The sequence below is a fragment of the Corythoichthys intestinalis genome, chromosome 2, assembly GCF_030265065.1.
Source record: "Corythoichthys intestinalis isolate RoL2023-P3 chromosome 2, ASM3026506v1, whole genome shotgun sequence".
In the NCBI taxonomy this organism is placed as follows: domain Eukaryota; kingdom Metazoa; phylum Chordata; class Actinopteri; order Syngnathiformes; family Syngnathidae; genus Corythoichthys; species Corythoichthys intestinalis.
Genome location: NC_080396.1, coordinates 56,742,708 through 56,759,913, shown reverse-complemented (window position 1 = coordinate 56,759,913; position 17,206 = coordinate 56,742,708). Strand labels below are relative to the sequence as shown.

At 37.9% G+C, this 17,206-nt stretch overlaps 2 protein-coding genes across 2 annotated transcripts; both read left to right on the top strand.

The window, feature by feature from the left end:
- Positions 1-2,561: 2,561 nt before the first annotated feature.
- Positions 2,562-4,290, top strand: LOC130910499 (galactose-specific lectin nattectin-like). Its single transcript, XM_057827864.1, has 7 exons — positions 2,562-2,568; positions 2,682-2,741; positions 2,834-2,849; positions 2,936-3,027; positions 3,202-3,336; positions 3,766-3,877; positions 4,066-4,290. The coding sequence occupies exons 2-7, from the start codon at positions 2,682-2,684 to the stop codon at positions 4,146-4,148; spliced, it is 498 nt and encodes a 165-aa protein (XP_057683847.1). The 5' UTR covers positions 2,562-2,568; the 3' UTR covers positions 4,149-4,290.
- Positions 4,291-13,172: 8,882 nt separating this feature from the next.
- LOC130912565 (galactose-specific lectin nattectin-like) lies at positions 13,173-16,853 on the top strand. The gene is made up of 7 exons (XM_057830731.1): positions 13,173-13,322; positions 13,520-13,573; positions 13,673-13,691; positions 13,771-13,856; positions 13,958-14,092; positions 15,939-16,050; positions 16,547-16,853. Exons 2-7 carry the CDS (start codon positions 13,520-13,522, stop codon positions 16,630-16,632), a joined length of 492 nt encoding a protein of 163 aa, XP_057686714.1. The 5' UTR covers positions 13,173-13,322; the 3' UTR covers positions 16,633-16,853.
- The last annotated feature ends 353 nt before the right edge of the window (positions 16,854-17,206 follow it).

Below are 17,206 nucleotides of genomic sequence, written 5' to 3'. Positions count from 1 at the left end.
TGTTGTATTACCTGAACCAATATACAATGCCTTGCAAAAGTATTCGGCCCCCTTGAATCTTGCAACCTTTCGCCACATTTCAGGCTTCAAACATAAAGATATGAAATTTAATTTTTTTGTCAAGAATCAACAACAAGTGGGACACAATCGTGAAGTGGAACAACATTTATTGGATAATTTAAACTTTTTTAACAAATAAAAAACTGAAAAGTGGGGCGTGCAATATTATTCGGCCCCTTTACTTTCAGTGCAGCAAACTCACTCCAGAACTTCAATGAGGATCTCTGAATGATCCAATGTTGTCCTAAATGACCGATGATGATAAATAGAATCCACCTGTGTGTAATCAAGTCTCCGTATAAATGCACCTGCTCTGTGATAGTCTCAGGGTTCTGTTTAAAGTGCAGAGAGCATTATGAAAACCAAGGAACACACCAGGCAGGTCCGAGATACTGTTGTGGAGAAGTTTAAAGCCGGATTTGGATACAAAAAGATTTCCCAAGCTTTAAACATCTCAAGGAGCACTGTGCAAGCCATCATATTGAAATGGAAGGAGCATCAGACCACTGCAAATCTACCCAGACCCGGCCGTCCTTCCAAACTTTCTTCTCAAACAAGGAGAAAACTGATCAGAGATGCAGCCAAGAGGCCCATGATCACTCTGGATGAACTGCAGAGATCTACAGCTGAGGTGGGAGAGTCTGTCCATAGGACAACAATCAGTCGTACACTGCATAAATCTGGCCTTTATGGAAGAGTGGCAAGAAGAAAGTGATTTCTCAAAGATATCCATAAAAAGTCTCGTTTAAAGTTTGCCACAAGCCACCTGGGAGACACACCAAACATGTGGAAGAAGGTGCTCTGGTCAGATGAAACCAAAATTGAACTTTTTGGCCACAATGCAAAACGATATGTTTGGCGTAAAAGCAACACAGCTCATCACCCTGAACACACCATCCCCACTGTCAAACAGGGTGGTGGCAGCATCATGGTTTGGGCCTGTTTTTCTTCAGCAGGGACAGGGAAGATGGTTAAAATTGACGGGAAGATGGATGCAGCCAAATACAGTAACATTCTGGAAGAAAACCTGTTGGTATCTGCACAAGACCTGAGACTGGGACGGAGATTTATCTTCCAATAGGACAATGATCCAAAACATAAAGCCAAATCTACAATGGAATGGTTAAAAAATAAACGTATCCAGGTGTTAGAATGGCCAAGTCAAAGTCCAGACCTGAATCCAATCGAGAATCTGTGGAAAGGGCTGAAGACTGCTGTTCACAAACACTCTCCATCCAACCTCACTGAGCTCGAGCTGTTTGGCAAGGAAGAATGGGCAAGAATGTCAGTCTCTCGATGTGCAAAACTGATAGAAACATACCCCAAGCAACTTGCAGCTGTAATTGGAGCAAAAGGTGGCGCTACAAAGTATTAACGCAAGGGGGCCGAATAATATTGCACGCCCCACTTTTCAGTTTTTTATTTGTTAAAATAGTTTAAATTATCCAATAAATTTTGTTCCACTTCACGATTGTGTCCCACTTGTTGTTGATTCTTGACAAAAAATTAAAATATTATATCTTTATGTTTGAAGCCTGAAATGTGGCGAAAGGTTGCAAGGTTCAAGGGGGCCGAATACTTTTGCAAGGCACTGTATATGAAAGTTAGTATGAGTCACAATATATTTATTTTTGCATTGATCATTTAGCCTTTCAATTAATTAGGTTCAAATTAATGAGAAATGAAGCCCTGACCCCATTCACCCAATCTGTTTGGTCTTACTAATATCCCATCCCCTGCAAAAAGTGTTCATGCAGTTTATGCTGTTGAGACCAAACCTATGCCCTTGTATTTGGATTAAACTTCTGCGTTTTATTTGCAAGACTTGTTTGGCATTCCCACTTTTATTTAATCAGTCTTATAACATAAAAGAGGTAACTGTGTTGAGATGGCTCCCATCAAGTGAGAGAAGTACTGGTCCCGAACCCAAACTTTTTTCTGAGTCAACTTTTGATCAATCCACATCGCTGCAAATCTTTTACGGTAAAGAAACGGTTTGATCGCAACATGAGCTACTGTAATACAGAATATGGCTGAATCCGGTCATAAACAGTATCTTGTGAGGGGGAAAAAATTAGAATTTAGAATTAGAATTATTTGATGGCCTGGTGGGTGTCTAAGGGTTCAGTCACCTGACTTCAGTGCCGCCCGGGCGGATTCAGTTTCCAGACGGTGACTATGCTAATGTGAGTATAAATGTCTGTTGATCTCGAGATGTAGACTGGTGACCAATAAGTGTACTGTTTTCGTTTTGACTGATGTCCATTGGGATGGACTTGAGCTCAATATGACCCTTAACTGGGCAAGCAATGTAGAAAAATCAAGAGACAAATATGATTTACCCTCGTTGATTAGGGTTCATTTACCGACAAGTGATGAGCCAATTTAAACATACTCAACTCGTTTGACATGTCATGTGACCTGTGATGCAGCATTCCAAGACAGTCAGTCTAAGTATAAAACATCTCCTCTTCGTCATTCTCAGCACCAAGCATTTAGACTCCAAAGGTAAGATTACTCAATTTTACATTCTACTTTTTTCAAGTTCACATTTGTTATCTTATCATACAAATCCAAAGCAAGAGATCTCTTTCATACAAAGTCATTCTATCATCACACAGATGGATCGTCTTCACCTGTTGTTTGTCCTTTGTGGGATCCTTGCACTGACCACAGCATCTGTAAGTTTCTGATGACAAAATTCTTTGTGATAGGTCTGTGTTTTGCTCTCCAAATTGAAACATTTTTCTCTTCTTGTACATCATCCTCGCAGAGACATTCTTCAAAAGGTATGTATTTAGCTGGGATTAAATAAGAAATATACACTATGTAATATGTCTACAGAGACATTTCATACTCATCAATTATGTTTCAGAGAACGACTGCAATTGTCCCAAAGGATGGACTCAGCTAGACAAGTACTGCTACATCTATCAGCATGATAATAGAAGCTTTTCAGATGCAGAGGTATGTGAAACTTTTACACAGGAGTTGTGAAAACATTTTACTTCTATAAGAACGGCTGTTGAAGTGGGCATTTTTTAAATCCAGTACACCTTTTTGGCCTGTTCAAATTTTATCTATTTGCTAAATAAACCTTATTATCATTTTGGGGTTTTTTTTGGTTTTTTTCACCATTAGAGCGTTTGCAACGTTCTTGGTGGGAATCTGGTCTCCATCAACAGTCGCAAGGAAAATGCAATCGTTGTTGAGCTGATTCGGGAAGGTGCTGGTACAGTCGTAGACACCTGGATTGGACTCCATGATGCAATTGAGGTGAATCTTTGATCAGTGCAAACGTTCTAGCTTAATCAAGTCACTTGTGTTCACTCAGAGTGTTTTTCCATGTTTAAGAAAAAAAAAATTGAATGTCAGTCAGTCTCAATCGTGTCACAAATTTAAAGAAAAAAAGCATACCACAAATCCTACAGTGTCATTTATATAAAGATGAGTGTCTTTCTTTCTCGTAGTTATAGCTCTCTGAACGTGTCCGTTTAGCTCAACCTGGACGAAACAGAGAAAATAAACTTTTTCCTTGGTGAAAGCTGAGAGTCTACTGACTTTTGATCATGTTGACATTTGTTAAATATTTACAGCAAAAACTGAAAATGACGCCAAATTATTCAAAGCCCTCGATCTTAAGTGTTCCGCACTCCTTATGCAGCCTTTAGATGTAAGTACTTAAAATGTGGCTTTGTATTCCAGGAGGGCGAATTCGTATGGACCGATGGAGAAGTTGTTAATTTCAAAAACTTTGGTATGGGCCAGCCAGACGACAGTGGCAGCGGTGAAGATTGTGTTGAGATCGAGGCTGATGGTTCGTATAAAAAAAAAAAAAATCATTCAGAATTGTATGTATCTGTGTACTGTATTTGATTAAGTGTCTTTTCCTACTGTTTAAATTTAAACTACCGTAGAAAAAAAATTACAGCCAAAAAAAAAAAAATGCTTTGCATTTTCTGTGAGAGTGAAATAGTTTAAAATCTTTTTTTGTTTTTCTTGCAGACGAGATGTGGGACGATGATGAATGCACAGATTTAAATCCATATGTGTGCATCAGACCTGTGAACAAGAAAAAATGTCACTAATTCATCATATCACCATCATATCTTCCATCATGATGTCTTTCTCTAATCACAGTAACGTTGAACATAATATCTGTGATTTCTTTCATGGACAGGGTTGTTCACTTGGTTGCTGTCACTAATTTTCATGGGTATCCTCTCAATAAATTGGCAATCATTTCTGAGCATGAAACTGTGTTTTATTGCAGAAGAAAATGGATGGATGGATGGATGGATGGATGGATGGATGGATGGATGGATGGATGGATGGATGGATGGATGGATGGATGGATGGATGGATGGATGGATGGATGGATGGATGGATGGATGGATGGATGGATGGATGGATGGATGGATGGATGGATGGATGGATGGATGGATGGATGGATGGATGGATTGTTTTAACATGTATTAGGAGTCAATCAACAAAAAAACTTCTGACCTTTTATTGTTACATTTTAAAACATATGAACAGTATAAAATGTTGCACATATTGTAAATATCTTCAATCAGCATATCAGAAATATGTGTGTTGTTATAATACCTATAATCCTTATTATAATAGCATCATTACTGGTAGTTCAGCATCATCATATTTTTAAATTATAGTGTGTATTTTTACTGAGTTAAAAACTTTTTAATTTCACGTCATTATTTTACTATGAGCCTGTTATTTTCTACACATTCAATGCTTGGGACCGATTTTGGTGTGTTCACACACATAGATGAGTATGCGTGTTTTTAAAAGTTTGACTGTTTTTAAAGTGTGCGGGAAGGCTTATAAGTAAAACTATCTCATCTGTTTGCTCAGTTTAAGAGCTCATCGATTTCCAACGATCTCAGTAGTGAATGTTACATCCACAGTTAACTAGGTTTACTGTAATTCAAATGCATAGCAGTCGAGACTCATCCGAATGAATGTGAACTAGTCATGAGGAGTGACATATACTACATGTAATAATAAATTAGAAAACAATAAAGGCCAAATATACCGTGTTTGCAAATATAACATTGTTCTGTCAAACTATAACTACAGTATTAAATGCATACATAAGAGTATTCACTGCCAGTAAATTACTTTGCTTCTAGACAAGAATGTCAAAGACAGACAAGCAGTGATGATAAATATATATATATATATATATATATATATATATATATATTTATTTATTTATTTATTTATTTATTTATTTATTTATTTATTTATTTATGTAAACTGGTGGTGGCCAACCAGCCTGACATAGTGGTGGTGGATAGATAAACATCAGAAGACAGCAGTAGTGATAGATGTAGCAATCTCGAGCAATAGCAACATCAGGAAAAAAGAACACGAAAAGCTGGAGAAATATCACGGGTTGAAGGAAGATTTGGAGAAAATGTGGGGAGTGAAGGCAACAGTGGTGCCAGTAGTTATCGGGACACTAGGGGCAGTAACCCCCAAGCTGGGTGCATGGCTCCAACAGATACCAGGATACCAGGTCATTCATATAAAAATTGAATAAAATTGGAGATAAAATGCTCCCCTTTTTCCTCAAATAGGTGTTGACCAATTCTTTTAAAACATACAGTGCCTTGCAAAAGTATTCGGCCCCCTTGAATCTTGCAACCTTTCGCCACATTTCAGGCTTCAAACATAAAGATATGAAATTTAATTTTTATGTCAAGAATCAACAACAAGTGGGACACAATCGTGAAGTGGAACAACATTTATTGGATAATTTAAACTTTTTTAACAAATAAAAAACTGAAAAGTGGGGCGTGCATTATTATTCGGCCCCTTTACTTTCAGTGCAGCAAACTCACTCCAGAAGTTCAGTGAGGATCTCTGAATGATCCAATGTTGTCCTAAATGACCGATGATGATAAATAGAATCCACCTGTGTGTAATCAAGTCTCCGTATAAATGAACCTGCTCTGTGATAGTCTCAGGGTTCTGTTTAAAGTGCAGAGAGCATTATGAAAACCAAGGAACACGCCAGGCAGGTCCGAGATACTGTTGTGGAGAAGTTTAAAGCCGGATTTGGTTACAAAAAGATTTCCCAAGCTTTAAACATCTCAAGGAGCACTGTGCAAGCCATCATATTGAAATAGAAGGAGCATCAGACCACTGCAAATCTACCAAGACCCAGCCGTCCTTCCAAACTTTCTTCTCAAACAAGGAGAAAACTGATCAGAGATGCAGCCAAGAGGCCCATGATCACTCTGGATGAACTGCAGAGATCTACAGCTGAGGTGGGAGAGTCTGTCCATAGGACAACAATCAGTCGTACACTGCACAAATCTGGCCTTTATGGAAGAGTGGCAAGAAGAAAGCCATTTCTCAAAGATATCCATAAAAAGTCTCGTTTAAAGTTTGCCACAAGCCACCTGGGAGACACACCAAACATGTGGAAGAAGGTGCTCTGGTCAGATGAAACCAAAATTGAACTTTTTGGCCACAATGCAAAACGATATGTTTGGCGTAAAAGCAACACAGCTCATCACCCTGAACACACCATCCCCACTGTCAAACATGGTGGTGGCAGCATCATGGTTTGGGCCTGTTTTTCTTCAGCAGGGACAGGGAAGATGGTTAAAATTGACGGGAAGATGGATGCAGCCAAATACAGGAACATTCTGGAAGAAAACCTGTTGGTATCTGCACAAGACCTGAGACTGGGACAGAGATTTATCTTCCAACAGGACAATGATCCAAAACATAAAGCCAAATCTACAATGGAATGGCTCAAAAATAAACGTATCCAGGTGTTAGAATGGCCAAGTCAAAGTCCAGACCTGAATCCAATCGAGAATCTGTGGAAAGAGCTGAAGACTACTGTTCACAAACACTCTCCATCCAACCTCACTGACACCTCTTCGACATTGCCCACTTGATAGTGTTCAGTTGGTACACAATTAAAAAGATTTTCGTAATGCTGTTGCCAAAAAGCAGCAATTGCATTAGCACCTGAGAAGCTATCAATCGAGCAAGGTAAGCAGGGTTTGCAATTAGTAGCAAGCCTCACCTCCTTCCAAAAGGCTTTAGTGTTGTTACAAAATAACTTCTTGGCCATGGAGTCAGCCCTCAATGTTTGTTCGTTCTTTTTGATGTACTGTAGAGCATATTTAAATTTTGCATTCGTACACTTCTTATATTCAAATATGGGGCCCTGCCTGGGTCTACCTGCCGAAGCCCAAGCCTTGGTAGCTTCACAGGCTTCTGCATAAAATTCAGCTACACCTGCCTAAAACTTTTGCACAGTACTGTATATTTTTATTATATTATGTATATACAGGATATACTGTATGTATATATTTTCCCCAAGTGGAAGCTTCCATGATCCTAATAAATGTAATAATTAAAAAATATATATACAGTACTGTGCAAAAGTTTTAGGCAGCACACCTGCCTAAAACTTTTGCACAGTACTGTAAGTGTTCCAGCCAGGCCTAATTCTACTCCTCCTTCTATGCGTACTAAGGGGTTTACTGGCAGCAAGTAGTGCTGACACAATGCGATTATACATTTCTATGACATCTGTTTTATGACTGGGATCACAGCAGTTATTGTTTCTACACATGACTGCTTGCTTGGGCAGATTTAAGTTGCTCAGCAGTACATCGGTGTCGGAAGTATAGGAAGTAATGCCATCATCAGAAAGAGAAGACCAGACAACCAGATCTGGGTTAAAATTTCTCTTCACATTAACAGTATTCGGGACATTGGCAAAACTTATAACCATCTTCACAGGGATGTGATCTGAAGTAGAAATGTTATATATAATTTCCATCTGTGCCAATGACGTGTGAGCATCCACTGTTGATATACAATGATCTAGCCATGATGCCATGCCTCACTTATATGGGTGTAGCTGCCAGAAGGCAGGAGCTCCCTACTGGATAGAACCAACCCATTATCCCTACAGAGATGATTCAGGTGGTTAGCTAACAAGGAGCCGCTATCTGAAATGTCAGCATTAAAATCCCCAACTATAAAAATATTAGTGTATTGCGCATTCATTAAAGAAGCAATAAATGCCATCTTATCCATATAATCATCAACATTATCCCGACATTCATATGGGGTATACAGGGTGACCCAAAAAAAAGTTTACACTCAGTTGACTGCTTGTTTAAAAGCCATTGAAACATATCTAAATAGGTTGTCATGCTTAAGTGATTCATTAAGGTCACTCAATGCAGCTGGTAATCTCTCGTCTCTACAATTCCTGTGCTTCTGCTGAAAATGAAGAAAACTTTAGCTGTACCTGAATTGCTGCGTGCCGGTCTGACACCTACTGAGATTGCAGCAAATCTGAGAATATCCAGGTGTGCAGTCAACAAAGTTAAAAAGAAGCTGAAAGATACTGGAACAGCCTCACGAAAACCTGGGTCTGGAAAACCCGATCTGTGCGGACCAAAAAGTTGATTGACAAGGTGATGTGTGGCCACCCCAGAGTCCAGATCTCAATCCCTTGGATTATAGCATATGGGCACCTGTGGAGGCAGTGCCTGTAAGAATCCACAAACTTCTGTGGCAGCCTTGGAGAGGTCCATTGTTAGATCTTGGGAAAAGATGACAGCATCCTACACAAAGAAGACCTGTCAAGCGTTCCGCAGGCGCCTGGAGGCTGTTGTGACACTTAAGGGAGGACACATTGAAAAATAGAGTGTACTGTACATGTTCTTTACAATAATGTATAATTTGTGATTAAATTCTAATTCTAAACTGAATAAACATTGCATTTAAGTTGTATTATGGCAGTGTAAACTTTTTTGGGGGTCACCCGGTAAACATTTAAAATGAGAAGTTCCTTGTCAGACTGTGTACAGCAATGCACCAATCTACCCAAAGTCTAATAACATTAACCACAGAGTCCAGTCTTTTGTTCCATAAAACCGCCACACGTATGTATGTATGTTTTATATATATATATATATATATATATATATATATATATATATATATATATATATATATATATATACACACACAGTGGGGAGAACAAGTATTTGATACACTGCCAATGGGAAAACCCATTGGCAGTGTATCAAATACTTGTTCTCCCCACTGTATATACACACATATATATATATACATCCAGTGGGAAGAACAAGTATTTGATACACTGCCAATGGGAAAACCCATTGGCAGTGTATCAAATACTTGTTCTCCCCACTGTATATATATACACATATAGGAAAAGCACTTGAGTAGAATGAACATTCCAGCATAATGACGCATCAGACACAGTATTTTATATGTGTAATATATTTTATTATTTATAGTTTTTTAACACCAACCAAAAGTGTTGTGGTTTATTTGCATTTCCACTCAGTGTAGAAGTGAGTGCAAAACGTTTGCTGTCTATTTACTGGATCCCACGAATGACTGGTTTCCTTACCCAGGGTTAAGTGCTCCGTGGCCGAAATCAGGCTGTAATTCCCCATGACTCTGAAACTGAACAAGATGAGTTAAGAAGAAAATGGGTAGATGGATATTGTTTTGACTACAGGGTGTTCCAAAATTGTTGACCGCATTCTAAATGCCCATGCTAATTGATGGATCTTAATAAAACTATATACACTTATGTTGAAGGTCATAAGTTTTATTGGTTAAATTTACAAAGAAAAGTACATATATTTCTTAGTTTTATGACAGATTTTCATAAATGTTCAATATGAGCGCCGCCTGCAAAATGCCTGCCTTTTTTATTTTGAAGTGAACATCGTTTCTTAACCTGAAAAGATAGAAATGCCACACACAAAAACTTGAAATGTTTCTACACAAGCTGTGAAAATTTGAGGTCATTCCAACAAAAATTGTCAAAATTATTGGCCTACGTAATGGGGTCAAACATTTTGGAACACTCTGTACTTTACGGAGAAAATGTGGTTCTTTTTCTGACAAGGGAGGAGCTAATTTAAAATCACTGAACTCGTCCGCTGCGTCATGTGACATAATGCATACAACATTCCAGGACAAAATTAAGTCTTATGAAATACAAGGTGACACAAAAAATGGGAACTTTTTCACCATCAAATAAAACCAAGAGTGACGGAAGAAAAATATTAAATAGTATATAGAAAATAAATATAGTAAATTCAATTCAATTCAATTTTATTTGTATAGCCCTAGTCGATCTGATCAGACAGACATACAAAACCGAGAAGATAGGATTGATCTCACCGAGGTGCAACGTGTTTCCATTTTGGCTAATTATGTTTGCGGCAACACACACTAAGTTTCAGTTGTGCTGTCAGACCATACATACCTGTATAGGGTTAATTACATACCAGTGCATTAAGGCATTCGCTCATGTCAGTATAGACAACTTTGACAAAGATGGAACAACAAGATGATTGAAATTGTTGTTTAAGTGGTTAATTGTTTGGGTGTGAAGTTAGAGACATGCCAAATATTTTAGTGTCCACATAGTGAATTCTAAAACTTATCAGCCCAAACCAGACCTTTCAGTTCAATGCATTGCCGTTTTTGTCAATCATCAGAACACAATGAGCGATACTAGTTTTCAAAATGCAAGAATACACTAACACTATACACCAAATCAACCAAAAACCAACACCTGTCTTCCTCCATCAGAAACCTTATATCAGTCCTTAGACTTCACTATCAGTTGACAGGACACGGGGCGCAGGGCCAATCCATAGGAAGCCTATTTTAAAAAACTTAAAATTTAAATAGTTTCAAAACCAAAGCCGCTAGCGACTTAACACCAAAACAGGCACCTCCCTTAAGCATATATGAGTCTCCAAGAGCAGCGGCATCAAAAAATTCAAATAAATAAATAAATGAATAGAATTCTAATTAATTATTTTTTATATAACAAAACTTAAAATGGCTATAAAATTCTCAGATTGTACGCTAGTTGCACTGAACTCACCAAATGCAGAAATAATCACCTATATTTTTAGGATTAAGTTTTTGCCCGAAATGGCAACTTTTTTTTTTAATTTAGTGCAATTTTAACATAAGTTTTCAACAGCTAATAAATCACTCAATTTTCACATCAGAAACTTCATACATAAGGAAAGCATGCAGACTCATCTTAATTGTATTCAACAAAAACAAAGTTTGGCCATGTGGACCATGGGGGAGAGATGGCCGCTTAAGGACCGCCCGGCCCGTCTTCAGCTCTCCCCTGTCGACGAGCTCAACCAGGGTGTCGAACGTCACAGAGGGCGGGTCACCCCTCTTGAGCTCCACAGTGCTCTATTTTCTCCTGCTGGGCAAGCTCCTGCTTGCAGCATTCAGCCACAGAGGAGTTGGCCTAGACCTTCCTGGCCTGGTAGCCGGCGTAATTGCCGACTCCCACTGAAACGAAATGAAAATCAAATTTAAAAAATTAATTTGCCGGCGAAAAAATGTATTTTCAGAGCCAAAGTTTCTTTTATCTTCAGCTAGCTGTGGACAAAAATTGCCTGTAGGTAGTAGGAATCTCTATCTTGATCTTCTCCTTAAGTTCCTCGGGGGAGGTGAACTTGTCGCTGTCCATGAACTAGTGCTCCATCCTCCTCCATATTGCAGCCCACAACCCAACACTTCTTTCCTATGGTGCTGCACTGAAGGTTTTTAGATTGAAATGTTACATAAAATAAAATACATAAAAGCTGTTTGTTTTTTTTGTTTTTTTTGTTGTTTTTTTTATTTTTATATGGACTCAGAAATGTCAATTTAGAGATACAAAATGACCTCCTCTCTAACCTTTTTTGACCCTTCCTTGAACTTCACCACGTTGTAAAGATGCCATTAACTGCCAAGAAGTCCTGTCACAGTCCATTTAAATCTGCTTAATTGCTGCTCATTAGGGTTCCGTTCACATCTACAGATGTTTTCATCAGCTGTTTGACAACACCTGATGGAAACCTTTGTTCTTCAGAGCGGTAGACTTGGGGGCTTGGGGATAATTTTGTCAATGAGGTAATCACAGAAAGGCCATTTATTGGAATATTCATTCATTCATTTTCCATGCCGCTTCTCCTCACGAGGGTCGCGGAGGTGCTGGAGCCTATCCCAGTTAACTCGGGGCAGTTGGCAGGGGACACCCTGAACTGGTTGCCAGCCAATTGCAAGGCACAAGGAGACATACAACCATTCACGCACACACTCATACCTACGGACAATTTAGAGTGTTCAATCAGCCTACCAAGCATGTTTTTGGGATGTGGGAGGAAACCGGAGTTCCCGGAGGAAACCCACGCAGGCACGGGGAGAACATGCAAACTCCACACAGGAAGGCCGAAGCCCGGGATTGAACCCTTGGTCTTAGAACTGTGAGGCAGACGTGCTAACCACTCAGCCACCGTGCCACCTATTGGAATATTACAAAAAATATTTTATTTTAGGTGCATTTGTCTACTTGACATGTCATCATTTGATGTGATCAGAAACAAGATGAAAAATGGATGTCAAACTTGCAAAAACACTTATCCACTGTGGGGGTTGAACGATTTTAAACACAACAATAGACTGGAAGGCCATCCAGCCCCCTGTCTGCTTCCAGCACAATTTTGTCATCTAGTGCCTTCAAGAACGATAGCAGTCGGTTGGTCTTGTAGGGACCACATCTCTCACATCTCACATTTGTGCAACACTACTCCATTGTTGAATATAACAGCTTAGATTGTGATGTTGGCCCCTCTCTGGCCCGGTCACCTAAACTTAAGCCTCATGGTTAAATTTAGACCATGAGGTTATCTGTTCTGACATACTGTTTTAAAGCCTTAGTAAATTTGTGAGTTAAAGTCAATAATTTTGGCCTTGGTAGAGCTTGTTTGTAAAAGAAGTTGAAACATTTTGTAAACGTGTCCTCTGCATGCAGTTTGTGTCAAACAAGAAATGGGTTAATATAATGGCTAGAGTTGTGGAAATGTGTCAGAGGTATTGGGTTTGTGTTAGGTTGATTGTGAAAAAACTGTAATATAAAGCATTAGGTTTGATTTTCAGCCGATATTATCTTCAATAATCCCCAGCTACCCATGACTGTGAAAAGCATGAACAATTTAGAAACTGGATGACGATATAATTATTCTCACTAAAGGGGGTTGGTTCTGAGAAGTTATGAGTTAACTTAAACATTCTAAACTTGTCAAACGTGTCATGTGGCATTTATAGGGGCTCACATTCCAAAACTTTCCAGTTTAGGTACAAATCATTTGTTAGCTGTCCGCCTTCGCAAAAACATCAAAACCGCAAAGGTAAGACTATTCAATCAGAAATCCTTTTTTTAATTTTTTTTTTTTTTAATTCCATTCAGAAATCTTTTTTTTTTCTTTTTTTTTTTTTTTTAATTCCAATCAGGTTTTTGTCCATGTATGAGCAGCTTTCAACCATACTTTAAAATAAGAGTCAAACCAGTACAAAACAATAATATTTTTTTCCTGTAATTGCACAGATGGATCATTGTCACCTGTTTGTTCTTTGTGCCATCATTGCACTGACCCAAGCAGTAAGTAATTATGACTATGTGACTCTATGTGATAGTTTCATCTTTTGCTCTCTTAACTGAACATACTATATGTTCTCTTCTACTATGTCGTCTTCAAAGGGGGAACCTAGAAAACAAGGTATGGAAGTAGTTGTGATTAAATCCTACTCATGTTTAAGATGAATAATTAATCATGATTCCCAACAATTATGTTGTAGAAACTGAGTGCCCAAAAGGCTGGACTCAGTTGGACATGTACTGTTACGTCTTTCAACATGATGCCAGGTCATTTTCTGATGCAGAGGTATGGGAGATTTTCATACAGTAGCTGTGAATACGTTTTACAGCTCTGAAAATGCCTCTTAAAGTGTATGTTCATTGTTTAATGCAATTGTTTGAATGCAGAGCGTCTGCAACGTACTTGGCGGGAATCTGGTCTCCATCAACAGCGCCAAGGAAAATGCACTCGTTGTTGAGCTGATTCGGGAGGCTGCTGGTTCTGTTGTGGACACTTGGATTGGACTCCACGATGCAATTGAGGTGAAACATTTAACTGTGCAAAGGTTCTGACTATGTGCATGTGCCATGTGGAAAATGAATGTGCCTTTCACACACATTCATTTCAGTAACTTATTGAAATGAAGTATACTTAGTATACTTACTTAATACCAAGGGCGTAGGTTTGGTGTGGGGATGGTAGGGACATAGCACTACCAACTTTTCAGGATGATGATGATGATGATGATGATGAAACTTTTTTATTTCGAGCATGCACACACAAAAGAAACAAAAAACATACAGCTCAAAGTGTCCCCACCAACTTTGAAGCAACCATATTTGCATTATATAATGATTTCAGTTATAAAGGTTATTTAAATTGTGTTCACATATGTTGTAAGATAGAATTGACCCTACCATTGTTAAGTGAATTACTTTCATTATGTTCAGACTTACATTGACCCATCTTCACTTTCCAAATGTGCCAGTCCATTTTATATTTTCAAATGAACATTGATGACTTGACCCCCCCCAACACACACACACGCACAGTCACAGCCCTAGCCCTGACACATATACAACATGCCGCCTCCTCTGCCCCCTTCGAAGACCAAGAATATTAAAAGTTTTTTCTCCGCAAGCAGCAGCCACTGTAAGTAATGTAAGAAGATGTCAATGTTGTGGAGATGGGAAACACAACACTTATTTTGCTACTGAAAGCCCGACCTGCATCAGAGTTAGCATAGCATTAATCTGTGTGAATTTCCTGAACTCAAGTTGGAAGCTGATTTGAGAGAAATATCCTCCAGTATGTATTTTCTACTGTTAACATTAATTAAACTTTGAGGATTGTAGTCAACCGAGGATTGCCCCCTTCTCCCTAATTTTAACCTTTATTTTATGTGGTCTCAAAGCAGCCCAAAATAGATTTCATTTTTGTCGAGTTTGGCTGTGCTTGCGGACAAAAGCAGTAGTGTTTTACCGGAAGGAAGACTCCGTTTTTATTCATTTTGTGATTTCCTAAGATGATTTTTTCAGTTATATTTAATTTCCTTATTTCTAACAGAAAATATTGAGTGAAGTGAAATGATCCACCAGTGCTTCAAGTAAAATTTACTCACTTGGATTTCTTGAAAATAAAATAAATAGCTAGCTGAAAATACGCTTAATAGACTTATTTTAAGCAAAAAATTAGTATATTTAATCTTTTTTTGAGAATAGATATTGTTCAAAACATTATTTGAAAGCAAATATTTGTGGATTTAGGTAAAAAATGACCAACTTTTAGATGCATGGGCTTAATAAAAACAAATGGTAATATTTACTTAATTTAAGTGGAATAATCTGACGTATTAATCTGTTAATTAGTCTTTAACAGTCAAAACAAGATGGTGAAAACAATTCAATAAAATTTAAGAAAAGATATAAGATTAAGATGTTATAAATTTGCAGGGTGAAAATTAATGTGCCAATACAGATATATTTTGCTTTGATCATTTAGCCCATTGATTCATATTTGTGAGAAATGTAACCCTGACCTTCACCTAATCTGTTTGGTTTTATTGAAGTCCCGTCCGCAGCAAAAAGTGTTCATGCAGGTTATGCTGTCATATAGTCCTTACCAATATTGAGAACAATCCTATGTCCTTTTTTCATACTATACTTAGTATAGACCTGAGTGTCGTCATCATAGCAGTTCTACCTAGAGGTTCAAACATTTTCAATAGTTCCAGAAAAGATGTTGGACAAAGTTGACCGTCAGATAATTCAGAATCAGAAATACTCTTAGTTATTACAATTCAGTTTTTTTTCCTTGTCTCATGCGCTCTATGCTGCAAGTTTACTTTTTAGGTTTAACTCATTCCTGAAATGTGACTTTGTCGTACAGGAAAATGACTTTGTATGGACCGATGGCGAAACTGTGAATTTCAAAAGCTTTGGTGTTGGCCAGCCTGACAACAATAGCGATAACGAAAACTGTGTAGAGATCGCGGCAGATGGTATGTATCCTTAACAATTTTTTTCTGAAGCAGAAATTGAATATTGGCTGAAATGTCTTTCTTTGTTGTATGAATTAATTTATAGTGTTGTTAAATTTAAGAACAAATGTCACTTGGAGAATGTTAATCCTGAAAAGATAAGAGACAGGGCAAGCGCAAAAGATATCAGAGAAACACTTAATATAGATTTAAAAAAAAAAAAAAAAAAAAAAAAACTTGTAAGACAACAGTTCAAATTCAACCAGGTTGAGAGTTGCTAGGTAGTGCAAAAGTATTTTTCAATTATGTGAGGCTACAATATCAGAAAGAAGAGACAGGAACACCATGATCTTTCCGCACAGAAACAAATAATGATTTTCTAAAAAAAAAATAATAATAAATACATTACAATTGTGAAATGGTATTTTCTAACAACAAAATTGCACAGAAAACTATAGTACATGGTTTACATTTTCCTGTAAATGTGGCACACCAAACCTGTTTGTGTGTTTTCCAGCAAACGAATTGTGGAATGATGACACTTGCACTGAGGCCAACCCATTTGTTTGCATCAAAGCTGCGGAGAAAACGGACTGCCACTAATCAGTTTATCTAATGTTACTGCAACCTTCTCTAATCATGGATTTTTATCATCTTGGTATCTTATATGTCATTAGTCCTGATTCCAAAGTTTACACTTTAATAATTGCTAAGAAATCAAGGGGCCATGATGGTGACACGACTGGCTTCATGTCTTGTCTCTCTGTAACTGCCTTCTTCTTTTTCAAGCTAATTTCCGTGGGTGTCTTTCCAACAAATTCAATAAATAACAGAGCATGACAACATGTTTGAGTGTCATTTATTTTCCCTTGCACCAATTTCATCATGTATTGCTTATTCAGAATGGTGCTCGATCATTAAAAATCAAAATCGGCCCCTTTTTTGTGTTGTTTTATTATATCGTGCAAAAAAAAAAAAAAAAAAGTGTAAAACAGAATAAATTTACATATATTGATGGTAAAACATATTTAAAGCAGGGGTAGCCAAACTTTTCTCCTATGGGAGCTACTTTTCTCTTGGCCAATCCAAAAAGATCCACTCACAGTAAGAAAGGATTGATATTTGTATAATGAGGACTATGCAGTGTATAGTGACGAGGGAAATTTGGTGTACACTT

Bases quoted from the DNA above. Each gene is read 5' to 3' on its own strand.
- LOC130912565 (XM_057830731.1), top strand. From the start codon at position 13,520: ATGGATCATTGTCACCTGTTTGTTCTTTGTGCCATCATTGCACTGACC. The intron at 13,857-13,957 runs GTATGGGAGATT...GTTTGAATGCAG, and splicing joins GGTCATTTTCTGATGCAGAG to AGCGTCTGCAACGTACTTGG. The intron at 16,051-16,546 runs GTATGTATCCTT...TGTGTTTTCCAG, and splicing joins TGTAGAGATCGCGGCAGATG to CAAACGAATTGTGGAATGAT.
- LOC130910499 (XM_057827864.1), top strand. From the start codon at position 2,682: ATGGATCGTCTTCACCTGTTGTTTGTCCTTTGTGGGATCCTTGCACTG. The intron at 3,337-3,765 runs GTGAATCTTTGA...TTTGTATTCCAG, and splicing joins GACTCCATGATGCAATTGAG to GAGGGCGAATTCGTATGGAC. The intron at 3,878-4,065 runs GTTCGTATAAAA...TTTTTCTTGCAG, and splicing joins TGTTGAGATCGAGGCTGATG to ACGAGATGTGGGACGATGAT.